This window comes from Rhipicephalus microplus, chromosome 4 (genome assembly GCF_043290135.1).
Source record: "Rhipicephalus microplus isolate Deutch F79 chromosome 4, USDA_Rmic, whole genome shotgun sequence".
NCBI classification, from domain to species: Eukaryota; Metazoa; Arthropoda; class Arachnida; order Ixodida; family Ixodidae; genus Rhipicephalus; species Rhipicephalus microplus.
The window spans coordinates 38,301,696-38,329,369 of NC_134703.1; the positions used below are offsets into that span (position 1 = coordinate 38,301,696).

The window sequence follows — 27,674 nt, forward strand, 5'->3', positions numbered from 1 at the left end:
TATGCAACACAAATAACGTAAAAAAGTTTTAAAAAGGCGTAAACGCAATTATAATTAACCCTACGTAAATTAAGCTGTCATTCAACAAGCAATTATTTAAATACAAGGCATCCTCTGAAATTAGTAGCAAACGCCTATCTTAAAGGCCAAGTACAAAGACCTTTATTCCTACGTAGGCAGCGCCGCCATAGATGAGCGGCGTTTTGCGCTCATTCGGCAGGCACTGGAAATCTAGGAGGCGTTGCCTGGGGCTAAGCCCACCTTTAGCCCTGAAAATTCTGGCCGGCTAGCCACCCTGGTATCAACAAAACGTAACAACCGCTGCATCCGTGTCTACATCCTTCCTCCGTGCGCTGCACCAACAAAACACGCGACGGTTGTCCAGTTGTGTGTGCTGGTTGTGAAAGCGGCGGTCCAATTATTCCGTTGTCAATATATCGGTATATTCTGCAACACCTGGAACGCTAGGTTAGCCTCGTGATAGACGCGGTCTTTGAAGTGACGATTGTCACGCGATATTCGCAGAAACAGCAGGCAAGGTTCTGACAGGTGTGGTCTGGCTATGCCAAGTTTCGTTTCCCTGGTATAATACGCCGCGCCACCGTTGCAATACTACATCGGCGCGACAGTGTGTAAGTTCGAAAATTTTACTTTTCGTATTGTGTTTCCTTCCTTGGCGAAGGTGATGCAAAAGCAGCCTGTTGAGTCGCATGTGCCTTGGTCGCATTTCAAATGTGCACCGGCGTAAGGTAGGCGAGTATATAGGTGTTCTGTGCCGCTACGCTTTCGCCATGTCTTTGCTGATGTGTTGCGTCGACGAAAAAAAAGAAAAAAAATCATGACCTCTGATGGTGGCGAATGTTTAATTGACAGGCGTAGTTCATGTTGTTTGCTTGCTGTACAGTGAGTGCGAAACAGTGTTCGTACATACTGCGTAGTGTACAGCTTGCTGAATACGCCGTGACAAATCGGAGGTGGTGGTGGTTAGAAGGTGAAGAAGGCGCCTAATTTCTTCAATCAAATAATTATTATTTATTACCCCCCAAAAATTCTAAATAATGAGGTGAAGTAAACGCAGCTTAGTGGTAATCACAACTCCTGAAATCTCAAAATTTCTCAACTTGACTTTTTCATTTTTTCTTTTTTTTCGTTTGCTCTGTTTTTTTATGTGGTTTTCCCCGCATTAGTCGTACTATAATACAAATTCATTACACATAGTTAAAATTCTCACAGAAAAAATGCACTACGCTTTCTTGGCCAATCCCCCTGAGAGGCTGTGAGCCATGAGTCCAGGGAAACAAACAAATAATCTGCAGCCCGGTAGGGAGCACGGCGCAGTGCCTGGCCGCGACAAATTATCAGTGCAGTTACGTACATCATATGCGTGCTCCAAAGTAAAAATCAGTGCCTTAGTTTAATGCTGCATATGTGAAGTAGTGGAGCTGACATTTAATATTTAGTGTGTAATCACCATAAATTAGGTGTGGTTTGCAGAACTGACTTCTTAGTGCGTCGTGTAAGTCAGAATATTCCGTCTAAACGCTGAGCAGCCGACACTTCCCCACTGTTTGTTTATCGTACTCTTTGCTTTATTGCTTGCGTGACAACAACTTGTGTATGTTTTAGTGCTCTATTGTGATTGGAATTCATGTCACCCGTTACTGCGCCTACTTTTGCGCTATGAAGCTTTTTCGTGTTCGGCAGTATATCTGCAGATCAGACCAGTACAAGGCGCTCCTATTGCAACTGCAGGACTCTAGAAAGGGTTGTGAGCTGCATCTGGACCCTTGCTCGGCTACAATGAGTTGGTCAGAAGGGGCATGCAGCTATTTGCAGGCACTGAAAGGCACAAGGCACGGTTCACTTGGTGATGACACTGATGAAACAAGCCCTCATGCGTTGGCGATAGAGCCCAGGTGTGACACGTCTACTTGTGAAAGCAGGCAAGGTTGGTTCATTCTCTCTGCTGGCTACCCCTTTGCTCTTAACTTTGTTATTATGTCAATAGTACATTGTTTCATGCGCCGAGTTTGTCGTACCGTTGCTGCTGGTATGACATTCATAGCACTGTTTTTCGTAGCAATAAGAAGTCACTCTTAACATAGATGACATGACTGCCTCTTTTTTGCAGACAAATTGGTAGCCAAGGTGGCTTGAGCATGAATAGAGCCTAAAGTGATCCAACAAAAAGCGGTTCTCAGATATGTCCGTAGATAGAGTATCTGCCTTAGTCACGGACAGAGCCGTAGTTTCACTGTGAAACAGCTAACGGTGTCTCAAGCATGATAAGGCCCAAAGTGACTTTAACAGGGGCGAGTGTGGCAGGGACTGCCACATGTTTTTTCTTGTGCATTTCTACTCTACAAATAAACTAATCACAGACACCCACACAAAGTTGCAAAGCACCACAGAATATCACTAGGGATACACAGGCAAATTGCAGCTGTACTGTTTGTGTATACTGCACACTGGTTGAAACTGAGGTAATTTTTTCATTAGCATTTCTTTGCCTACCATAGGCACTTCTACCCTTTCTATCTACCTCTTTATTTATAAATCTGTCTAGCTGCTTATGTATGTGTGGGTGCCTTCATGATCAACTCTTTAGTGGGCCCCTAAACTACCCAGATGTTGAAATTTAGCTGTAGTGTGACAGTTGTATGTGGGTTTACCATGAACACGTAGGCGTGAGAATTTTTCTAAAATGGTGCCGCAATAGTAGATTTATACGCATCTGCTGATCGAAACGCAGTGATTGCATGCTTCACTTTTTTTCTTCACTACCCTCCGCCCATCAAATGGTCTCCTCTACCAAAGCCGCTTTGCCCTACTTGCAAAGTGCCCCTCACAATCTCTCGTGGCATTGCTGACACGCTCTTCGAAACGCTGTGCACTTTCGGTTGCCACGAATCTGTGAACTCTATGCTTCTCGGCTAACCGCTGTAGTTGTGTTGCCAGCTCATGCTTCTACAAATTGTGCTGGTATGGACCCTGTGTTGCATGCATTCCTTCAGAGAATCGACAGCATGATGGGCTTATACTTTTGAAATTTTTGTGGCCTTGATGGATTTGTACTTTTGAAATTTTGGTGGCCTAAGGTCCATATCAGACTTTATCGATCGAAATTGCAGAGCTTCTTGGTATTGCTACAAAAAATGGACATCATGTAACATTTCAATGGATACCTTCTCATTGTGGCATAATGGGCAATGAAGAGGCGGACGCTGAAGCTAAGAGAGCTTTAAATAGTGCCCCGGAAGTGTGCATTGCATTTTCTCGACAAGATACTAACATCCTACTTTGACGCGTAATACGCAACTCCATCTTAGAGCACTGGCAGAAACCAGAGCACCAGCACAAGCGGCTGCACAAATGGGACCCGGAAATGACGTTCTGTATGCCTCACAAGTTCAAGCGAAGCATCTGGTGCATTATCCACCCCATTCGCCTAGGTGTGGCTTACACGAGACGTTACACCCACTTGATTGGCTGTAATGACACAGGTCCCAATTGTGGCCACTGTCGGTTGCCAGAAACGCTCGACCATATATTTTGCGACTGTCCAGCACATGCAAGCGAACGTCAGCAACTGATATCTTCGATTGGCCGATATATTAGTCGATCATTAACCGATGAGGTTGTGTTAGGTCCTTGGCCTGACGCCAGCAGCACACATGTGGTTATACGAGCCGTCATTGTTTTCTTAGAAGCCACTGGACTGGATGCACGTCTGTAGAGTTACCCAGCTATAATAAGAACATATCATCTCTCTACCTTACCATCGTCATTCATCACTCTTTCACTCCCCAGTCACCCTTCCCCAGTGTAGAGTAGTAGGCCAGAGCAAACTATAGCTCAGGCCGACCTCTCTACCTATCTGTAAATAAATTCTCTCTCTCTCTTGTGGCCTGCTCAGGTGGGGGGGGGGGGCTCAGGAGGGGTCACAAATTGGAGCCCAAGTTTTGAGGCAGGCATGGGCAGTGATGGTAGTCTTGCAGCAGTGAAGGGCTGCCCAGAAACACGTAAAACACTATTGCGCTTTGATTCTACTGTAACTCCGATGCGCTCTTGCGTCTTTTGATTTATTCTTTCAGTCGGTGCTATTGCAGCCAAGCGTCGCACACTGATGCATGAAAGCCATCACAAAACACTGTTAGATTCAGTTTGCAACTTATCAGACCGCTAGGTGTGGCTGTGCTGGTACGCTACCGATTTGGTAGCTGTGTTATTGGCTGCAGTTGCTAATAAAAAAGTGTATGCATATGGGAAATATGATAAAGAGCTGCAAAGAGTGCGAACAGCTGCTTGCTGATTGACTTGAATGGAAGTCATAGGTTCTTGTTCGTCGAGTCGTAGCATCGCTTGCAGAATGCATCGCAGATTCAACATGTTGATGTCACGTACGCCACTGGCAACGTGGGAAAGAGCTGGGGAGCAGAGGGAATTGTGTTTTTTTTAGAATTCGTGGTGCACCTATGGCTTATAGCACCGTCACGTGTGGCATTGTTGCTTGTGGTAGCGTTCGGAATGTCTGAAAAAATATCGGACGTGGCTTAGGGACATTTTAACTTGACACACACCAAAATTTGCATAAGAGGACATTGCAATGTGACGAACTCGATTAGCTGGTCATTATATTAATAGCCTGAGATGCTTGCCGCGTACGTCATGAAACCTTTTCCCTCTGTAACGTGGGGCACATACCGGCATTCTGTGGTTCATGGAATGTGAGTAAGAACCTCAGGTGATTGATAGGCGATATCTAGCCAGGAACAGTAATAACTGATTTTGAACAGTTCAACGTGGAAGCGTTAGTTCTTTTATCCCAGAAAACATGATGCATCAGCAGCATTTCTGAGAAAAAAAATTTAAAAAATCAGAGGGACGGAAGGAATGAAAATCAGTGTAAGAACCAGAACCAAACCTAGGCATTGAGTGGGGCAGTCAATTATTCAAACACTGAGTGATGCTAGTACTTGAGATTTTTCGAAAAAAGACCCTTACATCCGTGATCTTGTGGCAAAGTCGATGATGGTTGCAGTGTTGGCTATCCACTTTAATAAAAACTTAAGCGCTACATATGAACTCATATGGCTCGCCAAGCTACAGTCAATCATTGTGCGACCTGGAGGAATATGGTGAAAACAGCATCTTACGATATGCACATCATTGCATTTTGTCATGTAGTTATTTTCACTGAAACGGACATCTGCTCTAACATGGGTGTTTATGAGCCTGGTAAGACCACAATTTACACAGAACTACTTATTAAAGTGTGCTCCAACTAGTCATGCCCCGCTGTGGTGGTTTAGTGGCTAAGGTACTCGGCTGCTGACCCGCAGGTCGTGGGTTCGAATCCCGGCTGCGGCGGCTGCATTTTCGATGGAGGCAGAAACGTTGTAGGCCCGTGTGCTCAGATGATTTGGGTGCAGGTTAAAAAAAACTTCAGGTGGTCGAAATTTCCAGAGCCCTCCCCTACGGCGTCTCTCATAATCATATTGTTACGTGAGTAACGAGACAAAGTATTGCGAATATATTCGAAAAATATATTTGCAAGAGCGGTTGCAGCACTGGCCAGTCTGGCTCCGAGCTCGAGCAGCCAGCGAGCCTCATCTTCCTCGTCGGGCGCACACGCGCATTCGCACTATGGTTTGTGGCAGCCTACAGGTAGCATAACCCCCGTCGGCAAAGGCGCCGTCTCGGCGCATCTAGATGTCAAGATCATTGGGCGAGTGGTACTGCTTCAGGCGTGCGACGTGTACGATGTCGGTGGCCCTAGGGGTGGATGAAGACGGCGAGGCAGCAGGAGTGATTTCATAAGTGACGGGAGTCACCTCACGAAGCACTCTGTAGGGCCCTGTGTACCGAGAGAGCAGCTTGTCAGACAGGCCAACGTGCCTGGTCGGAGACCACAGCAGAACCAACGAACCGGGCGAAAAGTGCACATCGCGGTGTCGTTGGTCGTACCGACGCCGTTGGTTTGCTTGGGAGGTCAGAAGGCGAGCACGAGCGGTTTCGCGTGCGTGGGCGGCCCGGCTGATGGCGTCCAGAGCATATTGTGAAGTTGGAGCTGCTGGTAACGGAATCGTCGTATCGAGGGGTAATGTGGGTTCGCGGCCGAACAGCAAGAAAAAAGGGGAGTAACCAGCCGTGTCGTGGCGCGAAGAATTGTAGGCAAATGTCACGTATGGTAAAGCGATGTCCCAGTCAGAGTGATCTGAGGAAACGTACTTTGCAAGCATGTCAGTTAGGGTTCGGTTCAGGCGTTCTGTGAGGCCATTTGTTTGCGGATGGTACGACGTAGTGAGCTTGTGGCGTGTTGCACAAGAGCGTAGGATGTCCGCTATGACTTTCGATAGAAATGTGCGGCCTCGGTCCGTGAGCAGCTGGCGTGGAGCACCATGTTGCAAGATCACGTCGTGTAGAAGAAAATCGGCGACGTCAGTGGCGCAACTTGTTGGAAGGGCGCGTGTGATTGCGTAGCGTGTGGCGTAGTCTGTGGCCACAGCTATCCACCTGTTGCCAGCAGAAGACAGAGGAAAAGGGCCGAGTAAGTCCAAGCCGACGCGAAAGAAAGGTTCCGTAGAAATATCGAGTGGTTGAAGGCGCCCAGCCGGAAGCGTCGATGGTGTTTTGCGGCGCTGACATTCCTCACACGCCGCGACGTATCTTCTGACGGACCGTGCCAGACCTGGCCAATAGAAGCGACGGCGAATCCGGTCGTATGTGCGGGACACACCCAGGTGACCGGCAGTAGGAACGTCATGAAGTTCGTGGAGTACAGCCAAGCGGAGGTGTTTGGGTATGGCAAGCAGCAGAGATGGGCCGTCTGGATGGAAGTTATGCCGGTATAATGTGCCATTCTGGAGTACGAACGAGCGATAGGATCGGTTCGATGGGGAGGAGTCGAGGCGCTCAATGATAGCTCGTAGGGCTGCATCACGGCGTTGCTCGTCGGCTATGTGGTTCAGTTGAGAAACGGAGCACACGCAGGCGTCGTTGTCAGGTATGGTGGCCGATGGGTCAACTGGATAGCGAGAAAGGCAATCGGCGTCCTGGTGCAGGCGTCCAGACTTGTATATCACAGAAAAGGTGTATTCTTGCAGTCGCAGAGCCCAGCGACCAAGTCGACCTGTAGGATCTCTTAAGGATGAAAGCCAGCAGAGCGCGTGGTGGTCGGTGACGACGGAAAAGTGAGTGCCATATAAATATGGACGGAATTTTGAGACCGCCCAGACAAGAGCAAGGCATTCTCGCTCCGTGATCGAATAGTTACGCTCTGCAGGTGTAAGGAGGCGGCTAGCATACGCGATAACGCGGTCGTGTCCCTGTTGGCATTGGGCGAGAACGGCTCCGATACCGTGACCACTGGCATCAGTTCGGACCTCAGTTCGGGCAGATGGGTCAAAGTGGGCGAGGATAGGGGGCGTCGTCAAAAGTGTTATGAGGTGAGAGAAGGCGGCAGCTTGAGTGGACCCCCACGAAAATGGAACGCCTTTCTTCAAAAGATCGGTAAGTGGTTGGGCGATTGCCGCAAAATCTTTCACGAACCGCCTAAAGTAGGAGCAAAGTCCCACAAAGCTCCGGACATCTTTGGCGGATTGGGGTACTGGGAAACTCGTGACGGCACGAATTTTCTCAGGGTCCGGTCTCACACCAGAAGCATCGACAAGGTGGCCCAGCACGGTAATCTGTCGGCGGCCGAAGTGACACTTCGAGGAGTTCAACTGGAGGCCAGCTTTGCGGAAGACGTCGAGAATGGCCGACAGACGCTCAAGGTGGGTCTCAAACGTAGGTGCAAATACGAGGACGTCGTCTAGGTAACACAGGCATGTTGACCATTTGAACCCGTGTAGCAGAGAGTCCATCATACGTTCGAACGTGGCGGGGGCATTGCATAGACCGAAGGGCATAACCTTGAATTGGTATAGGCCATCTGGAGTGATGAAGGCGGTCTTTTCTTGGTCTTTCTCGTCTACGGCAATCTGCCAATAACCAGAACGAAGGTCGATGGATGAAAAGTAGCGTGCGCCGTGGAGACAATCGAGGGCGTCATCAATACGTGGTAAAGGATACACGTCCTTTTTGGTGATTCGATTTAGATGCCGGTAATCGATGCAAAAACGCCATGTGTTGTCCTTCTTTTTAACCAGGACGACGGGTGACGCCCATGGGCTTGATGAGGGCTCAATAATGCCTTTAGTTAACATCTTATTCACTTCAGCTTGAATAATCTGGCGCTCCGACGCGGACACGCGATACGGTCGACGGTGAATGGGAGCAGCATCACCGGTGTTGATGCGGTGCTTTACAAGAGAAGTTTGGCCGAGTGGGCGGTCGTCAAGGTCGAAGATGTCACGGTAGGAAGCTAGAAGGCGTGCAAGAGCGGCTGATTGCGCTGGGGGAAGGTCAGGGTCGATCATGGGACGTATTGACATGTCGAGGCATGTGGCATCGAGTGGGCGACAAGGAAAATTGGGGCATGCGTCGGCTGCGAAAGTGGTGACGTGATCATCGGCTAAGGACCGCAACGTGGCAATTAGGATGCCTTCAGGGAGGACTTGCTTTGTGAAGCCGAAATTTATGACGGGTAGACGGGTCCGGTTGGAGGCTACAGTTACGATGCAGTGAGGGACGGTGACGTCACGTGCCAGTAGGACATCAGGAATCGGCGTGACGATGTAATTCCCATCCAATACGGGTGAGGTCGTGGCAAATTCGGTGAATGTGAGGGCTTTAGGCGGTAAGCGGAGGAAGTCTGTGGCAGAAAGGCCGTGTTGAGGTTCAGGGTGAATATCCGGCTGAAGAGGAAGGTCTAAGCAAAGAGTACCAGCGGAACAGTCGATGAGAGCAGAATGGGTCGACAGGAAGTCCATCCCTAAGATGAGGTCATGAGGACAGTTCTGGAGCACCGTGAATAGAACAGGGATGTAACGGTCGGCGATGCGTATGCGAGCCGTACACATGCCAATGACAGGAACAGTGCCGCCATCGGCCACACGTACAGCTTCGGTAGCAGGGGGCGTGAGTACTTTTCTTAAGCGGCGACAAAGATGAACGCTGATTATGGACACATGAGCGCCAGTATCGACTAGTGCCGACAGAGAAATACCGTCCACGTGTACATCGACAAGATTTTTGTTCGTATGAAGCGTCAATGGAGGGTTTGGTTCAGACAGGGATGATGCAGCACTACCTCCAGGGGCTGCACTGTCTAGTTTTCCGTCGGGTACGATGAAAAGTTAGGCGGCGAGTGATGGCGGCGTGGCTGGGGCGACGGGGAACGACGGCGTTGAGGGGACGGAGAACGAGCAGGAAGGCGGCTGTTAGACGTGTCGAAAGCAGGGGCGGTACGGCTGGACGAATACCGGCGAAGATCTTCATATGGGCTATAAGGTGCGAAAAACTGGCTCCTATGTGGCGGCGTCCAGGAGGCACGGCAGTAGCGGGAGACATGTCCAACGCGGTGGCACCGGAAGCAGATCGGTTTGTCGTCAGGAGTTCGCCATTCCGCCGGGTTGCGAGATCGTGGAGCAACAAATGGGTCACGTCGAGGTGCATTAGTGGGAATTGGTCTGGAGGAGGGGCAAGAGATGGGGCAAGCATCAGGGAACCCGCGGTTGGCGAATTCTTGTCGTACGACCGCCTGAATAACGGAGATCGCGGGGGTTGTCGGTATCGTATGTTCGAAAGAAGTGGGCTGAAGCGGCGCTGGACTTGCTGCTTCAAGTTCCCGTCGAACGATACGCGTTACACTCTGCTCAAAGGGCGGTGTGACGGTAGAATCGGAGCAGGTGGACGTAGCCGCCGTGTTTGGCAACCGAGAAAAAGGAGGGCGCACCCGACGGCTTTTTGCTGTTTCGAAACGGCGGCATTCTTGAATTACACGGTCGATGGTCGAGACGTTAGTGTACACCAGCAAATTGAAGGCGTCGTCCGCGATCCCCTTCAAAACGTGTCCAACCTTTTCAGCCTCAGACATCGCCTCGTCCACTTTTCGGCAAAGAGCGAGAACTTCTTGGATGTATGACACATACGATTCAGTTGGCGACTGGACACGGGTAGCCAGCTCCTGTCGTGCAGCTGCGTGGCGACCGGTCGGGTCCCCAAAGATGTCACGTAGCTTCTCCTTGAACGTGTCCCAGCTGGTGAGTTCGGACTCATTTGTCTCGTACCAGACACGCGGGGTTCCGTCCAAGTAGAAGAGAACATTAGCGAGCATCATGGTAGGGTCCCAACGGTGAGTTTGACTGACCCGTTCATAAAGGCGAAGCCATTTGTCGACGTCGAGGCCAGGTTGCGCAGAAAATGTCCCGGGATCACGTGGTGTTTGGACGGCGACAAAGGTTGTCGGAGAAGCCGCAGATGATGAAGCGGACGCGTTGTCACTGGAAGCCATGGCGGAAAGCTGGAGGATGCGGCCACTGCGGAGCTGCGTGGTGAGGACGGGGATCGTTCCACCTCCACCAAATATGTTACGTGAGTAACGAGACAAAGTATTGCGAATATATTCGAAAAATATATTTGCAAGAGCGGTTGCAGCACTGGCCAGTCTGGCTCCGAGCTCGAGCAGCCAGCGAGCCTCATCTTCCTCGTCGGGCGCACACGCGCATTCGCACTATGGTTTGTGGCAGCCTACAGGTAGCAATATAATGGTTTTGGGACGTTAAACACCACATATCTATCCAACTAGTCATGCTCTGCTGAAAGGAATGAAAAATACGATATGGGCAGCTACTCACCTACTGTTTCGCATGGCATAGACTTCCCGAACGTGTGGGATCAGCCAGAATTTTTTTTCTTTGCATCATTAATAAAGACGAGTGAATAGGCTGTTATCACACACTCGGCAAAAGCGTAACTCGTGCTAACTGCTTACTTGTTTGCCAAGCAGTTGACTTTTTTTTTAGTATCAGCACATACAACCGTTAAAAATGTTTTCTAAAATTGTTTGATATCTACATTACTCCCAGCATGACTAGTGAATTGTACATTTGTGCAGTGGAGCAGCATCTACCTGTGCTAGACTTTCCGCACCAGCGTTCATGGTCTGAGACAGGTTCAGCATCGCCTGGCTCTGAAACCTACTCTCAAAATGTTGAGGTGGGTTGTTCTTATTTTCTTGGTGTGAATGTTATGTCTTAAGTTGTTTGGTCTTGATTTTCTATCATCATACTGAGTATTTATAATTGGGACATTATAAAGAGACTAGATGCCTCTTTCTTCTAGTTTATCTGTGGACTCTTTCCAGTGTTTTACTTACTAAAAAAAAGTCTGTCTCACTGTGAAAAGACTTTTTAAGTGTAATATTGGTGCATGTGAAATTTATGCTTGGTGGGAAAAGAGGCTTTTTCCCCACCCCACATTATCATTATGATGGATAACCTTATGCATACCTATGGTTACTCACAGACAAAATTTGCAAGCAGCCCCTGCATAGCATCCAGACAGGAAGAGAATGGCGTTCATCAACATCGGAATGCCTGCGATGCAACAGCGGAATGGTCACAAAAGCCATGTAGCTATTCGGAGGCACTGAAATGTGAAAGATACGTTCCACTTCCCGATGACACTGATGAGAGTAGTCTGCATCCCCTGGCAATTGAGCCGAGACGCGCCACTGGGGGGCCTGAGATCAGGAAGCAAGGTTGGTGCATTCCGACTACTTCTTGCTACTTTCCACAGATTTTTGCTCGAAGAAGCAAAACTGAATAAATGTGTCAGGTGATTTGCAACAGTGAACAGTGGGCTGTTTTGTGCAAAAACATAATGTCACCGCTTGCTTTGGGATTTCGTAGAGCTCGCAGTATGTGATCCCAAACTAAAAGGAAGCTTCTCGGGACTACATGAAAAATCATTTGCGAGGTAAAGCAATTGGAACCAGCAGGCACAAAGAGCGAGCAAGTGGTCGGGTTCTGGGAACATGATAGCAGATGCGTGCAGATGCTGTGTAGAGGTATTTATTTATTTGTTTATTTATTTATTTATTTATTTATTCAGATAGCTCAAGTGCCTCAAGGCATTATTGTAAGAGGGAAAACAAGAAAGAATACATCACAGATAGTATTAAACATCAAGAGGTAACATGACAAGATTAGCAATAAGTTTAAGATTACAAATGACATGACACATATACATTCTGAACAGATCACTCGAGGAAAAAAAAATAAGAGAAATATATATGTATATATATGTTTGTATATATTGATACAAACCAAAAACAAAACATTTGTGTATAACTACTAAAGGCTAAAAAAAGTCGAATGCTGTGTAGAAGCGACACGATACATATTGGAACAAGAATTCAGCGAAGGCACAGTCAAAGAAACTGATTGGTGACAAGACAGCCTCCTCCGACGGAATATTCCAATCATGGCATGTTGTCGGAAAAAATGAATGCTTATATATGTTAATGCGACAGCTATATTTCTCTGACCTTTGAAGAATTCTCGTGCAGGCCGACCTGTAGGTTGGATCAAGGATATGTTTGCTTCCTTAGTCCTGTTGCTCCAATGAAGATGTTGTGAGAAAACTGTGGGCGCATGTATTTCCGTCTGTCTTGCAAAGTCGGCCATCTGAGATCGGCTCTTATATCAGAGGAGCTTATCGTAAAGGGGTAGTCGGGGGGAATCTGTGCTGCACGTTTCTGAACGCCTTCTGCTTCGGCTATGCAAGTCTTTGTACTTGGGTCCCATGTTAAGCATCCATATCCCAAAATAGTGTGCACGCTTAAAAAGTAAAGTTTCTTTAAATTTACAAGGAGCTTTCTCGAAGTTTTGCTTTAGGAAGTTGAGAACACGGCCAGCCTTCGCTGCTACATAGTTAATGCGGTCATTCCATGAAAAGTCATTCTTATACAACAGACCTAGACACTTGTAATTTGATACAGTCGACAGGTTTGAACCAAGACAATACTACCTATCGGAAATATGACGTTTGTTAGTAAACTGGACAACCTTACACTTAAGAAAAATTCGGCTTCATATTCCATTTATTGGACCACAGTAATATCATGCCTAGGTCACTTTGTAATTGGGAACTATCAGACCAGGAAGTAATTTCGAGGTAAAGACAACAGTCGTCAACATGCAATCTAAGGTGGCTTATACCTGTTCACCTATATGAATGATAAAAATTTAAAAAAAAAAGAGATGAGGCTCCAGAAGTGATTTTTGGGGAACACCTTATAAGACTGTTCTCTATCATAAAATGTCCCGTTAAGGACAGCACGCTGTTTTCGGTCAGCAAGATAGGACTCTTATCTTATGTAAAAGTACTGTAGCAGTATTTCATGCAGACAATTTCATCAGCAACAAATTATCTGCTACAGAATTAAAAACATTTTAAAAATCTAAAAAGATGCAGCCAGCCTGTGTACCGTTACTAAATGATAAGGCTATGTCGTGAGAAAATTCAACCAAATTTGTGTCACAAGATAGTCCCCTTCTGAAACCGTGCTGTGCTGGGCTGAAAAAGTTGTTTTCTTGAAGATCAGCCATCAAGTTAGAAATAATAACGGGCTCTGGTGCCTCAGACGACACACTTGTGAGTGAAATAATTCTGTAATTTTGAGTTTTTATGTTATAACCACTTTTGAAAAAAGGTTCAACATTTGCAGTTTTCTAGTCATTTGGCGAGGTTCCGGAATCAAGTGACTTTTGAAAAGGCATTGCCAGGAAAGGGGCAAGTGACACAGGGCAGTTCTTTGTTGCGTAGTTGGCGATGTTATCAGGTCCTGGTGCTGACTTCAAGTTCACTTTTAGCAGTAAATTTGCTATTCCCTCTTCTGGAAAGGTTATCTTACACATCTGAGAGAAATTCTGAGGAGTTTACTGCACTGGCCTGAAGGGTAGAATGTAAGAATACTGATTCGAAGTAGCTGTTAAAACTGTTCAGCCTTCTCTTTGTGGCCATCACCATAGTCATTGTAATCTTTAACATTTTGAATAGCATCCTTTGGCCTTCGCTTGCTTCTCACTACTTTCATACTTCTTTTGGCTTTGTCCTTATTTTTTCACTAGTGTTTCTAAGTATGTGCTTTCTGCCTTTCGCATTATTTTTGGTATCTTTTTTTTGCGTAGTTTCTCCGAGCCGCTGTAAAAGTCGGGTTTCGGAGATCTGCAGTATCGGCTGAACAAGCGGTGTTGTCTGTTAATCAAAGCGCAAATATTTTTGCTCATCTATGGTTTATCGGCTCGGTGCTTGAATGTAATCGCTCATAATAGAACAAATGATGATGTTAGTGATAAAAGTTTGGTTTTTAGGTTATTCTATGCGGCTTCTACGTCGATAGAAGTGATCTTTTGAAAAACGGGCAAAAATTCGTCAAGTTTGCGTGCTAGTGAAACGTAATCTGCTTTATCATAGCAGCAGACTAGTTCTGGAGATTGATAATGGTAATACATTGCTAAGCAAGAGAGGTGTGCTAGAACGATTTCGATCACTTACACCTCATAATAGATCAACAGACAAAATGAGGGTACGGTCAGAACAGAACAAAAAGTCTAGCATATTAGATGAATTAGGAGTTATTATAGTAGGAGATTGTACAAATTAAACAGAGAATGTGCATTTAATATTTCTTAAGATGCAGAGTAAATAGGTGATGGAGTACTTATATTCGGCTGTAGATCGATCCAGTTTGTGTTAGGTAAGTTGAAATCACCCCCTAAAACAACATACGTTGCATCCAAGGGCAGCAGTACATTGTTCAACTCGTATAAAGGTTGAGGAGAATTGGAACCAGGTGGCCTATATATAAAACGACCCAACTGCTAACGAAGTGGCATTGGTGAGGATGATCCTACACCAGACTGTCTGACATGATGAGGTTTGAACGTTAATATGCATACTATTCAAGCTGTTGTGTATCATTACAAATCCCACCGCCTTGTATGTTACTGTCTTCACAATAGATCCTGTAATTATATGGAAATATTTTGTTGCTACTTATAGTGCTGTCTAACTAATATTCTGTACCGATGACTATGGGCGGGATAACCAAGTCCAAGACTGGAGCGAATTGTATATTGTTCTTAATACTGTGACAATTAACCACAATATCCTTCAGCCCATTCATCTGCTGCAGTCTCTTCGTCTCATTCTTACTATCATACACAAAAACTTCATTTCCCATGATCAGCTTATTAAAGCTGTCGAAAGGACCCACTATGATTGCGTGCAAATTGAGCCAATTTTCCACGAGCTGTCCTGACATTTTCTGAATAACCTTGGTTAACAGAGGAATCAGTCTCTCAGTCTTGCAGCAGCCGCGAGTACTCGTCGTTTATCTTTAAACGAAAGGAATTTGACTATCAGTGACTATGCTGTTCTTGCTGCATACTGACCAATACGGTGCGCTCTTTCAATAGACGTTGTACTAGTCGTAATGTTCAGTTCATCAGAAAAAAAATACATAACTTTTTCTTCAGATTCCGTCCATGTTTTGTTGGCACTATCCAGGAGGCCGTAGGTCATCAAATTATTCCTTCATGATTGGTTATCTAAGTCATATTGGCTATCATGCAATGCCTCAATTGACTAGTTGATTTGTTTCAGCGTGTGGATACTTTATCAACTGCATCTCTAAGGTGCGGTACGGATGACGCAAAGCCTTTTGCACGTTCAACCTTGACTGCCAGGTCGTTCACCTTTAACTCAATCGCCCGTAGGTCAGACCGCAGCAAGCAAATTTCGTCTAGTATGTGCATCTGGGTTTGAACCAAGGAGGGTATTTGAATGATAATTTCAAACATATTGTGTTCCTGGTCAGCCGTAAGAGGCTCAGGGTTTTTTTCAACATCTCCACAGTGAAATAGGCATAGCAACAACAGCAGTATTTTGACAATGGTACTAAACAGAACAGCGCAAGTCAAATGTAAACAAATTCATGCTCACAGTGGTATTTGACACCAATTTTTCTATTGGTTCATCCCCTACATTACGACAAGAATAACCAACCTGCAGAAATACAGCATGTAGGCATATGGCATCCATGGCGGCGCCAGGTCCCGTCGTGGCTGGTTTGGGGAGCTGCTTAAGTAGTTCTCTCTCCTCCTTGATAGGCATGGCTGCCAGAAAACTTGGTCGTCGATTCAGTGGCTCTTGCCGAAACCAGGTATTGATCAAAGCTGGGCATGATTCATACGCATAGCCGACGTCATAAGTCAGAATGCACATAGTGTTGTAGGTCAGATCTAAGGCACTCACCACCTGCAAAAGCTGTAGAAATACAGAATGTAACCGTGGGCTGTCCATGGTGGGGCCAAATCCCTATCAAATCATGGCTGTAGGATCTCAATTTTCGCAAGATTGGTATTCTTGCACTACTTTGAAATGCTTTTTTCTTTACTGTTTGTGTGAGTGAATCTTCTGTGGACTAAACTTAGCAGAAAATTTTGAATTTCAATTCAACAATGTTTTGCTAGAAAGGTGTAAATTGCCCATTTTACTAACTTTGTTATATTAAGGTGTAACTGTATACACTAACACCTATAAGCTACCTGGCATATCTAAAAGACAGGTGCTAGTGTGTTCTTTTGTTTGGTTAGTTGGCATGCGATACTGGTCCAAAACTGTTTGACTATAACAGAAAGTAGGTTCTTGTCAAATTTTTTGCTTTGTGTTATAATCCAAATAAACAAGGCACCCCTTTATGACAGAATTTTCGGTGCAGAGAACTTGCAATATTGAATTCTTGCTCTGTATATTATGCATTGACCTTATGATGCATAAAGCTGTTGTGTATTGTCCAGCAGTGAGACATCCACAGACGCCCGACTTTTATGACCTACAGCAACAACTAGGTGGAGATGGGACTCATCGAGGAACTAGTCCGACGTGGTCTTCACCCGAAACAGGCTTAGAAAAGAGCAAGGTCGGTTGTTCTCATGCTGCAGTTCTGAGAATTTGCTGGTTATTTTGAGGCTTGGTCATTGCGTCGTCACTTGATAGGTCTATTTCTGCAATTTTGCATTTAACATGGGGAAAAATTAACATTTTCTTCTAAGTACAGTCTACCCACTGTCGTTTCCCATCTCGCTTCTCTATTGTGTTCCAGTTTGGGAGAAAAACGTTTGGTTCATACCAAAAGTTATTGGGAGTATTAAGTTTTTCCACTCTCCACTTGGATGAACATGAAGTTTTTACCTTATTTGAAAACTCCAAATGAGAAAGAGTTCATGAGAAGCCCTGTAGATAGTATAGACAAATGCAATATCTAATGTGGCTGGGTACTTGCTAAGTTCAGCCATGTTCTGTAGAATATGCTTGTGTTCGTAATAATGGCACAAACGCAGATGCCTGAATCTGTGTGCCTTTGTTCCTTGGTACAAAGCACACTCCTGCTTTTTGCATCTCAGTTTTTTTGTGTGCGCTAGTGCCGCTAGTTCTGGCACGCTGCTCATGCATGCTCGCATATTTTTATACATTTTAGAAACATTTCAATTGCACTTTTAAGCATCATAACTGTTGCTGCTGCATTGTTCTCTTTTTTTTTTCCACAGCCAAAAGTGTTTGCCACAGATGCAAGGCATAATTTTGCCTCATTTGCTGTTTCCTGTGTTCTCTTTGCGAAGTCAGGATTTCTTTTTTTTTTTTTTTTTGGCTCGTTCATTTCAGTGTGCTGCACAGATTGAAAAGATAGTGAAGATGGTGAAAAGAAAGTTGCCTGACTGGGAAGAGTGAGTACCACTTTAACATATCTCCATTGTTCCTTTGGCTTATAGACAACCCTAAAATAAGGCTAAATAGATGTGATATACCGTATTTATTTGAATATAGGTTCACCTTTTTTGTCCGAAAAGGTTGTTCATAATTAGCTATCGACCTATGTTCATGACCAAAGAATCTCGACGTATATTCACGATCAAACCAACCGAGAGTGCCGAGCTTATGACTTTAAACTGCCACGCCCACTGTCTTCAAGCGGTTTCTGCTGCATACGCATGTTATATACCATGAAATTTGAAACAAAGACCCCCCTTCCCTCCTTTCCAACTATCTAAGTAATGGAGAAAGAAGTTATTGATGCAATAACTGCATACTGCCATTTCAAAGCCCCTGCAAAATGCAACCACTTCGTCATGTTTACGATGAAACCCAGAATTTCCCATAGGTATAGGCCATGAAGTCCTTAGCCTGCTAGCTGTGCTTCCACTACATCATCCCGGTGTGCAGCTGCACTGGCACTGGCTTGAGGCCCTGCCGCCTTGCACTTTGTTCATTGTACGATCGGCGTGACGGGGGTGATGGTTCACATTTGCTTTAGACGCTGTGCAGTGCTCCCTGCGGGGCTGCAGAAATTAAATGCCTTTTGTTCTTCTTCTAACCACTACCACCATTTGCTTGTGCGCGGTTGCGACGATGTCACGCCGGCAAAGCTACACAGTGCCAAGTGATATGTAAATGAGAAGTTCATTAGAAGATGGCGAAAGCAGCGGGACCGTCTGTTTGCGTGCAACGAACGGCTTCAGGCTTTTTGCGGTCCAGCAATCAGTAGCGATGGCAGCGAAACTGACGTCGTTAAGGAAGCCATGAATGCTTACAAAGAATCCGATGACGAGAACATTTTGCACATATGACAAGATGACGTTCCAGGCAGTGATTAGGATGCAAAGTTATGTAAATAAAGGTGTGCTACGTTTCAATTTTTCTGTTTCTAAATTAAAAAGAAAAAAACATGGGCCGACCTATATTCAATTATATATTTTTTCTCATAGAACGCTATAAGTAGGGGTCGACCTATATTCGTGCCAGACCTATTTTCGAGTAAATACGGTAGCTGTCCCTTGTGTTGAAAAATGAGTTTCCTTTGATATGAGCGTTCCATAATGAAAGGGGCATGTCACCTCTTCCACTTCACTGAAAACATATTTGATGCAGACTGACCATAGTTGAGCACGAAATAAGCCATTGCAGAGTAACTTTAAAATGCCTTTCATCGCCATTTTTCACTACATGTATCGCTAATGGTCCACATTGCTAATGCTGCGAACGTGGCTTCAGTTTTGTACTTGATCATTGCTTTTTGCAAAACGTGCTTTCTGAATAACGCCCTGGCGTCGCAAAATCAGCCTGCGATACAAAATTTGTTAGTCTCGCCGTAGAAATGGGGTACTATCAAGTTATCTGGGCTCATGCTAATACTACACCACGTGTCAACCGTGTCACTATGTGACAGTTGTCAGCACAGTTTCGTTTTCGTGTAGCGGACAGGGGGCTGCCATCAAGTGTAATCGATTCCAGATATATCAAACTCGAAGGGGATGGTGAAATAGTTCAATATATCGACAATTCGAAATACAAAATGCATATTTAAGAGCAAAATAAAAGTTCTCAGGGCTCAGAAATCATTACAAGTGCTAACATAACGATTCGCTCACAGTTTAATGAAGAAAAAGGTGTGAACTGCAAGTTACTGTACTTTATTTTGCATAAAGATAGTCCGTGAATTTGTCTTGCTTCTTGTGCGCCGCTAAGTTTCAGTCATCCTCAATATCACTGAAGCTTTCCAAATACCGTAATTACTCGAATCTAACGCGCACCTTTTTTCCGGTTAAGCGAGTTCATAAATCGCATGCGCGTTAGAATCGAGTACGAACGAAAAAATTACGGTCAATCTATTGCCATCGGCAAATCCAAAATGGCCGCCCCCTACGTGCGTCGGCATGGCGCGTCGGCCATTTCTGCCTATGTGTTTCCCATGTGCGGCACTTCATACGTGTGCTGAGGAGTTCGTCATCTAGTAGTGCATTAGAATCGACGGCGTGGAAGGGCCGACTCCAAAAACTCGTGTGCACCACGATGCCGCTTTTAAAAGAAAAGTCATCGCGTGTGCAGAAACGGACGGAAATCGGGCCGCATCGCGGTCGTTCGGAGTTCCCGAAACGTGCGTGCGGGACCGGCGGAAACAAAAGCAGAAGATTGTCGACAGCAAAGCTTCACGCAAAGGCTTCAGGGTTGGTTTGCGCAAATTAAAGAGCTGCTCGGCGAGCATGTGCTTGAGCAGCGAGCGGCACAGCGGCCCGTGACGACAGAACTGCTCCAAGTGCGGGCTATGCAATTAGTCTTAGAGAATGGTCTAATGCGGAGCCAGTTTAAAGCGAGCAGGTGCTGGCTAACTAACTTTATGAAGAGGAAAGGCTTTTCCCTCCGAAGGTGAACATGCATATGCGAAAACTTTTGCGGAAGAGTACGATGAAAAGCTTCACAGTTTTCAGAGGTTCGTCCTAAACTTGCGGCGCAACAACGGCTACCTGCTTGGGCAAATCGGGAATGCCGATCAGACGCCTCTTTACTTCGTTATGCCTGGCACCACAACCGTCGAGAAGAAGGAGGCGAAGCAAGTTCGCGTGCTGACATCGGACCACGGTAAAACTACAGTGACGACAATGCTCTGTTACACGTCAGATGGGCACAAGCATCGCCCGTACCTCATATTTAAATGGAAGACGCTCCCGAAAGGAGTCGTTTTTTCGAGTGGTGTGATCGTGCGGGCCAGCGAGAAAAATGGGTGCGCGTTGCAATCGATGTCTTACGTTTTTTTGTTTTTTTCCGCGGTAAAAATCGGGTGCGCGTTACAATCGAGGGCGCGGTAGAATCGAGTAAATACAGTAAGCAAATTAGGCTCTTGGGCCACAACAGCGTTGATTGATACAGAATGCCGATGCAAGTTTCGAAGCACGACGAAAGGTTGGTTAGTGGTGGCAGCGCAGGTGTTGGCATATCAATATTGCACAGGTACACTTCCGCTTCCGCAGCACCGGCAACGGCAGTCATGATCTCCGCAGCGATGCAGTCAGAAATAGTTACGTCGTCATCTGCACTGATGAAGTTGCTCACTATGAGATAGTGCCTGGAAATGCTGATAAGTCGCAGAAATCACTAAGGCACTGTACGCCGTTGTCAGCAGTTATGACGCACCCGAAGTCGTCACTTGGCTCGCAAGAAGCATTTACAAGAGTGTTTTACTTGACGTCGCTCCTAGCGCTGGTCAGAATTTTTATCGCTGCATGCTGGTCAACGTTCTGTTCAACTCCTGAATGAGGATTTATCAGAAGCGAGGCGAAAAGTACACAAGTTCACAAGACGTACAAGACAACGCCGAGTTCACGCCATCGACATGTTGGTGATTTTGATGTCACTTGTGGCTTTGTAGCTGGCAGCCGCTGTTTTCAGCTGCTTTGATGTGAAAAGCTAGAATGAGCGTGGCCTCCAAGACATGCATTTTAAAATCAAAAACAAACTAAAAATATGTTGCGAGGTTGCACATCTCGAAGGCCATGCTTTTCAGGCTTGCATGCTCATCGCATGCCATTGTGCGCTAACAAACAAGGAAAGAAATGTGAACATCGCAACGAGATTGCCGAGTCACTTTGCATTTTCGTTTTAGTGTCCTCAGCAATCGGTCTTCTTTAAAAGTAGCACTGCGCTTGTGTGTTAAGACCTGCAGATCACTCATCAAACATACCGGTGCACTCGCAAGTGCTGTGCAATGAACCAGATCAGCGGGATGGAATAACGTGACCTTTTCATCAACTATGCGCGAAAAGCGATCAGAACTTGTAAAAATGCCGCCGAAAATTTATCAATATTTGCTTGGAAAAATGCACTTCTTGTGCTTCAGCATGGCACTGCGTTCGATGTACGAGTGCTTCAGTCCCATAATTTTACGTGGGAAATTCAAGGGGATTTCTCAACTGTTTGGTATAGCCAACAATTCGATATGTCCACATTTGATATAGCCGGCATCGACTGTATACGGGTCACCGTGCAAGAGGAATTTTTTTGTTTATGGCAAATTAGCAATGTTTTACATTGCATTTTAGCATGAAAGCGTTACTTGGCCAGGATTGCAAAAGTGAGCACTTGTTCAGCATTTGTAAAAGTCGTTTGAAAAAAATGCAAGGCCTCTCCTGCGGGAAGCAACGCCGGTACCAACAACTGCCGCAAAAGCACTCTCAGTTGTGGAGAGAGGGGCAGTGCTAGAGAAACTCATAAGTCGAAGAAAGTGTGCCCTTCAGCTTCTGTGCAGGCAGTGCTGCAACAGCCTGCAACACTGCTTCTACAATTATTGCCACACGTAGCGGCAGTTAAGTTAGTTGCTGAAGTTATAGGTGTAGGGTCGGCATCGTGAGAAGACTTGTCGGCATTGTAATTGGCAGTACCTCGGCAAGGAGATAGGAAATGATAAAGTATTGCTGACACCATTTCGGTTTCACCTAATTATGAGAATTAACACAATTTGGCCTGTGCATTCTCTTTATAGCACAACTTGGACAGACGACTTCTCAGCACCATTTTGTAGCACTGACCTACAGAATGAAAACACTTGCATGTTCCTGCCTCATAAGAATATTTCAGGGATCCCCTGCAACGTTTCTGTAATTTCACATGGAAGTATAGAGAAATATTCTAGAAATATTAGAAAAATATTCTATTTCATTCTCACTCAAGCTTTAATATTGAAATTCACTTTGCACCCAAAGTTTTGCTATTTGCGCAGCTTTAATGACTATAGAAAGTCCACTGCATTGATTCCAATTTTTCTTTGAGGACGTACATGACAAACGCACACATACAAAAACGACGTGGCTAGCAGACGACGCAGGGAGCAATACACACTAGGCGTGCTTCAGTCAGGAGCCGCCAGGTGGCGACTCCCCAATCTCGCGGTCAATAGTATTACACTAGCATGCTGGTAAATACTACTGAAAGAAGGAGCTGACGAGTTGAAGAAAAAAAAATAAGCTCATGGCCGTGACGTCTGCAGACCAATCTTTTTGCCCCTTTGTCATCCCCCCTTGCTTTTTGGTGCACTTGTTGGGATGAAAGGAAGGAGCAAGGACTTGAAGCGTGCGACAAGTCACTAAACCTGGTCACTGATGTGAGGATTTTCAATTGTCATTTTTTTTTGTGTTACACAAGAGCCAACGTCCTCAAGGTCCTAGAAAATGTACTGGTGGGTTTGGGTGCACCATGAAAAGTAATTTTGGTCGGTTTTTAAAAGCTAGTTTCTGTTCCTTTTGTACCCTGATGTCGCAACATGGTATGAGCTATTCGTCGCATGCTTGCATAAAATATTGTGGCGTTTCCACACCTGCTGCTCTGCATGGCTTTCTTGTGGATGCACAGCCGGCCATTTTTGAATGTTTTGGTGATGGGCTAGCGGGGATTTTGTGTTTATTTGTACCTGATGTCATCACACCTTCCCATGCTGGTTTGTGAAGCCACAAGAATTGACACTGTAGCCTGAAGTCACGCAACTGTCGATGTCAGTAGATGGGGAATGTGATAAGCACTTTCTGTGCGTCACACTTGCTAAGAGCCGTCTCTGTGTACAGAAGAATAATATGGTGGAGTAAACTCAGCATCAAAATTTGGTGTCAGTACCCCTGTCGCGAAGGGCCATTCGTTGCCATCGCTTAGGGGGTTTCTGAAAAACCAGGAAAAATTTTGAGTAAGTGTAAGCATTTGACGTGGAGAGTGACACCGTGGTTGGGTGCAATTTCTATCGCATGCTTGCGTTGATGTGTGCAGGGAAGAGATCTGCAGTCGTGTAGTCAAAATACGCAAGGAGCAGGGTGGCTTCTCGTACATGACACTCAACGCCATTGTTGCCCTCGTGCTCAGTCACATAAGGAACACTGCACACGGTGAGTCACTCGGCGCTTGCTTCAAGTGCGACATCTCGCAGATAAGTCCAACATCCTCTGTACCAAGTGTGCGCAAAAAGTTGTCACATGCTCAATGTCCTGGACAAACTGTTACCATTTGGTGTGAGTTGTTGGGTTAGATAGTTGCAAGCAATTAGGGCAGAGACAAGAATAATGGTGAGGGCGAGCCTAATGCTTAATTTTTTATTCAAGGTTGTTTCTTGTGCCTACAATTTTGTTCTCATAGATTGCTTAGAATCAATATGCACATTCTGTGCGTCGTGTTCTGGCCGTGGATATTTTGACCTTGCAGTATTTTAGATTTTCTGTGTGTTTTTTGAGTGTGCTGACATTTTTCGGGAACATATGTTGTTTCCAATATTGCTGCTTCCTTGCTTATGTATAGGCCTACACTGCCACCACAGTCACAGTGATATTCTAACTTCAGGGTTTTCATGTGATAGTGAAACTAAGCTGTGCACATTACGACCTTTCAGTACCATACATTTCTTATATGGCTTTGATGTCTTAAATTTTCGGTGGAATGTTTTACGTTGTTGCCGCAATAACGAAAAGGTAGGGAATGTATTGAGATGTGAATTTCATATTAATATTGAGTCATAGACCGTAGGGCGGCATGGTGCCCAAAAGCAACAGGGATGATTACGGTGGCAATGCAGCAACATTAGTGTAATTGCACATGATTTACATACCAGAGCACCGGTATCGCTCCCCTTGACCACTTTCCTCATTATTTTCTTGCACAAGAACAGCTTGGGTTTTGTAGGCATAGGCCGGCAAAATAAATAGAAATCGCACAGACTCACTCAATGAATATATTTTTCGCTTGGGACTCGCTCGGAATCAGTCCTGCCAAAATTTTGTTGAAGCAGACTCACTCAGACTCAGACTTACGAAATTTCCTTCCAACCAAACTCGCTCGGACTCAGACTCACCGAAGTTTTTGTCAGCAGGACAAACTCGGGCTCACCCTCGCTAAACATTTCTTCAAACAGACTCACTCAAACTGAGACTCGCTAAACATTTCCTCAAACGGACTCGCTCGTTCCTTGGGATGCACAAAGAGCCTGAAAACAGGTACGAGAAACTTGACCCTGGGAAACGCTTGTGCCGTTGAGCTTTTTGCAGTGTGGACTGCATGAACACAATGATGGGTGAGGGACCACTGAAAGTGCTTCCGCGTTTCAATGCTGACTATGAAAAAAAAAGGCATTTGAAAAAAAAAAAAATAGACAAAAGCACAGGCGTTGGTATGTTGTATAGGGACGACTGAACTACAGATGTTTTGGGAAAACATGCAAGCAATATCTCATTTGGAGGCTGAAAAATTTGAATACGTCATTAAAGTTTAAATGCCCGTCTAAATGCCAAAAGGTAACAGAATTCTTCGACCACATTTAAACTTGAAGAAATTCGTTTTTGTGAGTGACGAAGCGATATGTATGGCATGAACGGTGTGTTTCCACACCCTTCCTTCTTGAAACCTGGTGGTTAAAACTTTCAAGGTACCTTAAATATCGTAACCACTGTTTAATTTGTAGCGAATGATGTGACAAGTTCTGATGGTCTCTGTTGATGCTAAATTTTAACAGAACTTGAAATTTGGCAAGATGGTGCATAGCTTTCGGGCAATTTTCATCTCAATGCCTTCACAAGGCGTTCACAAGGGCCCGTTCTGGCTTTTTCATTCTTGTGAGTAACTTGATTCGCACTCATAGCTTTCCCGATCACCACATTTATGCATGGAAAAACTAAAGTGGCATCTGAGGACACAACCGGTTCAATGTGACCGAGAGAGAAAGGGTGCTTATTGCTCGGGAATCGTGCTGCTTTGTCGTCGTTGAAGCCACATGAACGATTAAAAAAATTCGAGCAAAATATAATGATAATAAAACTAAAAATAAATAATACCAAAGTGTGTTTCCCGACTTCGAATTTGAACCCATTCATTCTAAGTGGCAGCCAAGTATTCTACCGCAGAGCCACACCAATGCCTGGCACTACTTTTGGGGAAAGAAACCTTGTAGAGACATGTCTGATAAGGAGTCACAGTAACCATTATAATACTCCTGTCACACGAGCACACAAAAACTCTTTTACGTCAGTAGTCTTTTGCCAGGGTGAAAGACGTTCTATATATGGCATTGCCTCGCAGACACTTGGCCCTGTTTTTAGTGCTTTCTTCCCAATGTGTGCTGAAAGCGTGGCGCTAGCTTTCAATGAGACAAAATAAAATTATGTATCTCGATATGCTGAAGTGCACGTGTTCTTTCCCGACTGTTGTAATCATTGCTCTTAGCATGCACCTAAGGCTGCTTGGTTGCTGACAATGGCTTAGTACTCAAGGAAATAAGCTTCAAAGAGTTATCACATGTTCTATGAGATGTGAATTTTTTTTTTTACAACGAGCCACGGTGACAGCAAAAGAAACATTTGCTTATTTTTTTCATCAATTCATAATGGCTGAAGCTCATTATTTTCGAGAGTATTGTTTAATGGCTGTGAAAGAGATAGACAAATGCCGTTTACAGCAAATACCAATGCGTGTGTCTTTGGTCGATACATTTTTCAGAAGAAGCCTTCTTGCTCAAAAGACTGTCAAGTGCCCCTGTGAGAGTGGTATATTGCTTGACAGAAAAACGGTATCTCGCCATGTGCCACTCACAAAGGGGCTCGTCCATCATTCGTAATCATCATCTGCCACAGTGTAAAGAGATAGTGCGACTACATATGTGCACGTATTGCCATACAGACGCATAGTGGGTACATCACAAAACCCTGACATATGGCACAGTGGGTACTTCTCTACTGCGTTTTTAATAGCTGATGTTCAAAAGTTCACAAGGGCCAATATTGCGTACACACATTTCTTCCTTCACGGCACAGTTCAGTTGTCTACTGAAAAGCGATGGATGGCAAGGGAATGAGAACGTGATTGCAAGCGGGTTCTAATAACACTGTCTAGTTCCATGAAGGCGTAGCTTGAGCGTCTGCCAAGTCTTAACAGGATAGTCTTCTGTGCTAGGGTCCGCACGTAATTTTTGTCATGGATATGACCTCAGTAAAAGGGCACTTTGGTAGCTAAAAAAAAAAAAGAAACGAAAGGATTTTTATCACTGGACATGGAAAGCGACACTCCGACTCCTCAATATTAAAGCCAGGGGACAAGACAGCGATCACTGCGCCACAAATGCGTGCGTTATCTCAGGTGTGAACACAAAATATGTGCTTCCCGCTTAGGCTGTGATCGTGCCACCATCTAGGAGCAGTGAAGCAAGCTATAATGCCAAAGCGCTGTGGGAGTGTCTTTGCTCGGCACGGCGCAGTCATGAATGTATCGATCCAGCAGTGAATGCTCCAGCTGCAAGCACGGCGCTTCCAAGAATTTTAGGCACATACATTAAGCTATGCCTCTTGCATTGATGAATCTGAGCATGGCACAACTTACTGGATTATCAAAGGCACCATGCAATCGCATCAAAATCCTTGGTGGAGATGTTGCTTGGGGAAGTATGTGTGAATCCACGTGCGTAATAGGCATTTGTGCCAGCCTATAAGCAATACAAACTAAACTGCAATTATGAATTCCTAACAGAGCAGCAACACCGTTCGAGAAGGCATGTTTCAGTTTCGTGTTAAGAAACATTTGTTTTGCATGGAAAATCAAAAATATATATGTTTTTATTAGTGAACATGCTGCAGCATCATTTTCCTGTGGTTTCATTTTGATTCGTGCCTCGTTGCAGACTCTGCGGCCAGGCCTACATCTTAGCAATCATCAAGCAACCTGTGCCTTGGCTGCATCCTGCATGAATGACCCTCAATGATAAAACAATCGTTGAATTCTTTAGTGAACTTGCTTGAGATGTGTTGTCACTGTGATATGTACATTGTAATTGTCTACATTGGTGCCAACATGCAATCATGCAATACAGGACTAAAATCTGTTTTTATGGAGTCAGGAGCATTGGCTATAATGAACTTTTTCTCCCTGAATAA

General features: G+C 45.2%; 1 protein-coding gene across 5 annotated transcripts; it reads left to right on the forward strand.

Moving 5' to 3' along the window:
• The first annotated feature begins 308 nt into the window (after positions 1 to 308).
• LOC119171905 (uncharacterized) lies at positions 309 to 27,674 on the forward strand. 5 transcript variants are annotated; one of them, XM_075892587.1, is made up of 8 exons: positions 309 to 632; positions 1,753 to 1,948; positions 11,003 to 11,103; positions 11,413 to 11,647; positions 16,758 to 16,876; positions 17,620 to 17,681; positions 23,539 to 23,654; positions 24,671 to 27,413. In XM_075892587.1, exons 2-8 carry the CDS (start codon positions 1,801 to 1,803, stop codon positions 24,790 to 24,792), a joined length of 903 nt encoding a protein of 300 aa, XP_075748702.1. In that variant the 5' UTR covers positions 309 to 632; positions 1,753 to 1,800; the 3' UTR covers positions 24,793 to 27,413. The 5 variants fall into 5 exon arrangements, with proteins under 5 accessions (XP_075748702.1, XP_075748700.1, XP_075748699.1 ...); XM_075892585.1 differs by having other exon boundaries at positions 1,705 to 1,948; positions 16,755 to 16,876; positions 24,671 to 24,929; XM_075892584.1 differs by having other exon boundaries at positions 310 to 632; positions 16,755 to 16,876; positions 24,671 to 24,919.

Coding starts and splice junctions, on each gene's coding strand:
- LOC119171905 (XM_075892585.1), top strand. CDS start 1,801: ATGAGTTGGTCAGAAGGGGCATGCAGCTATTTGCAGGCACTGAAAGGC. Junction 11,648..16,754: donor GCCTGAGATCAGGAAGCAAG/GTTGGTGCATTC, acceptor TGTATTGTCCAG/CAGTGAGACATCCACAGACG. Junction 16,877..17,619: donor CAGGCTTAGAAAAGAGCAAG/GTCGGTTGTTCT, acceptor CGTTCATTTCAG/TGTGCTGCACAGATTGAAAA.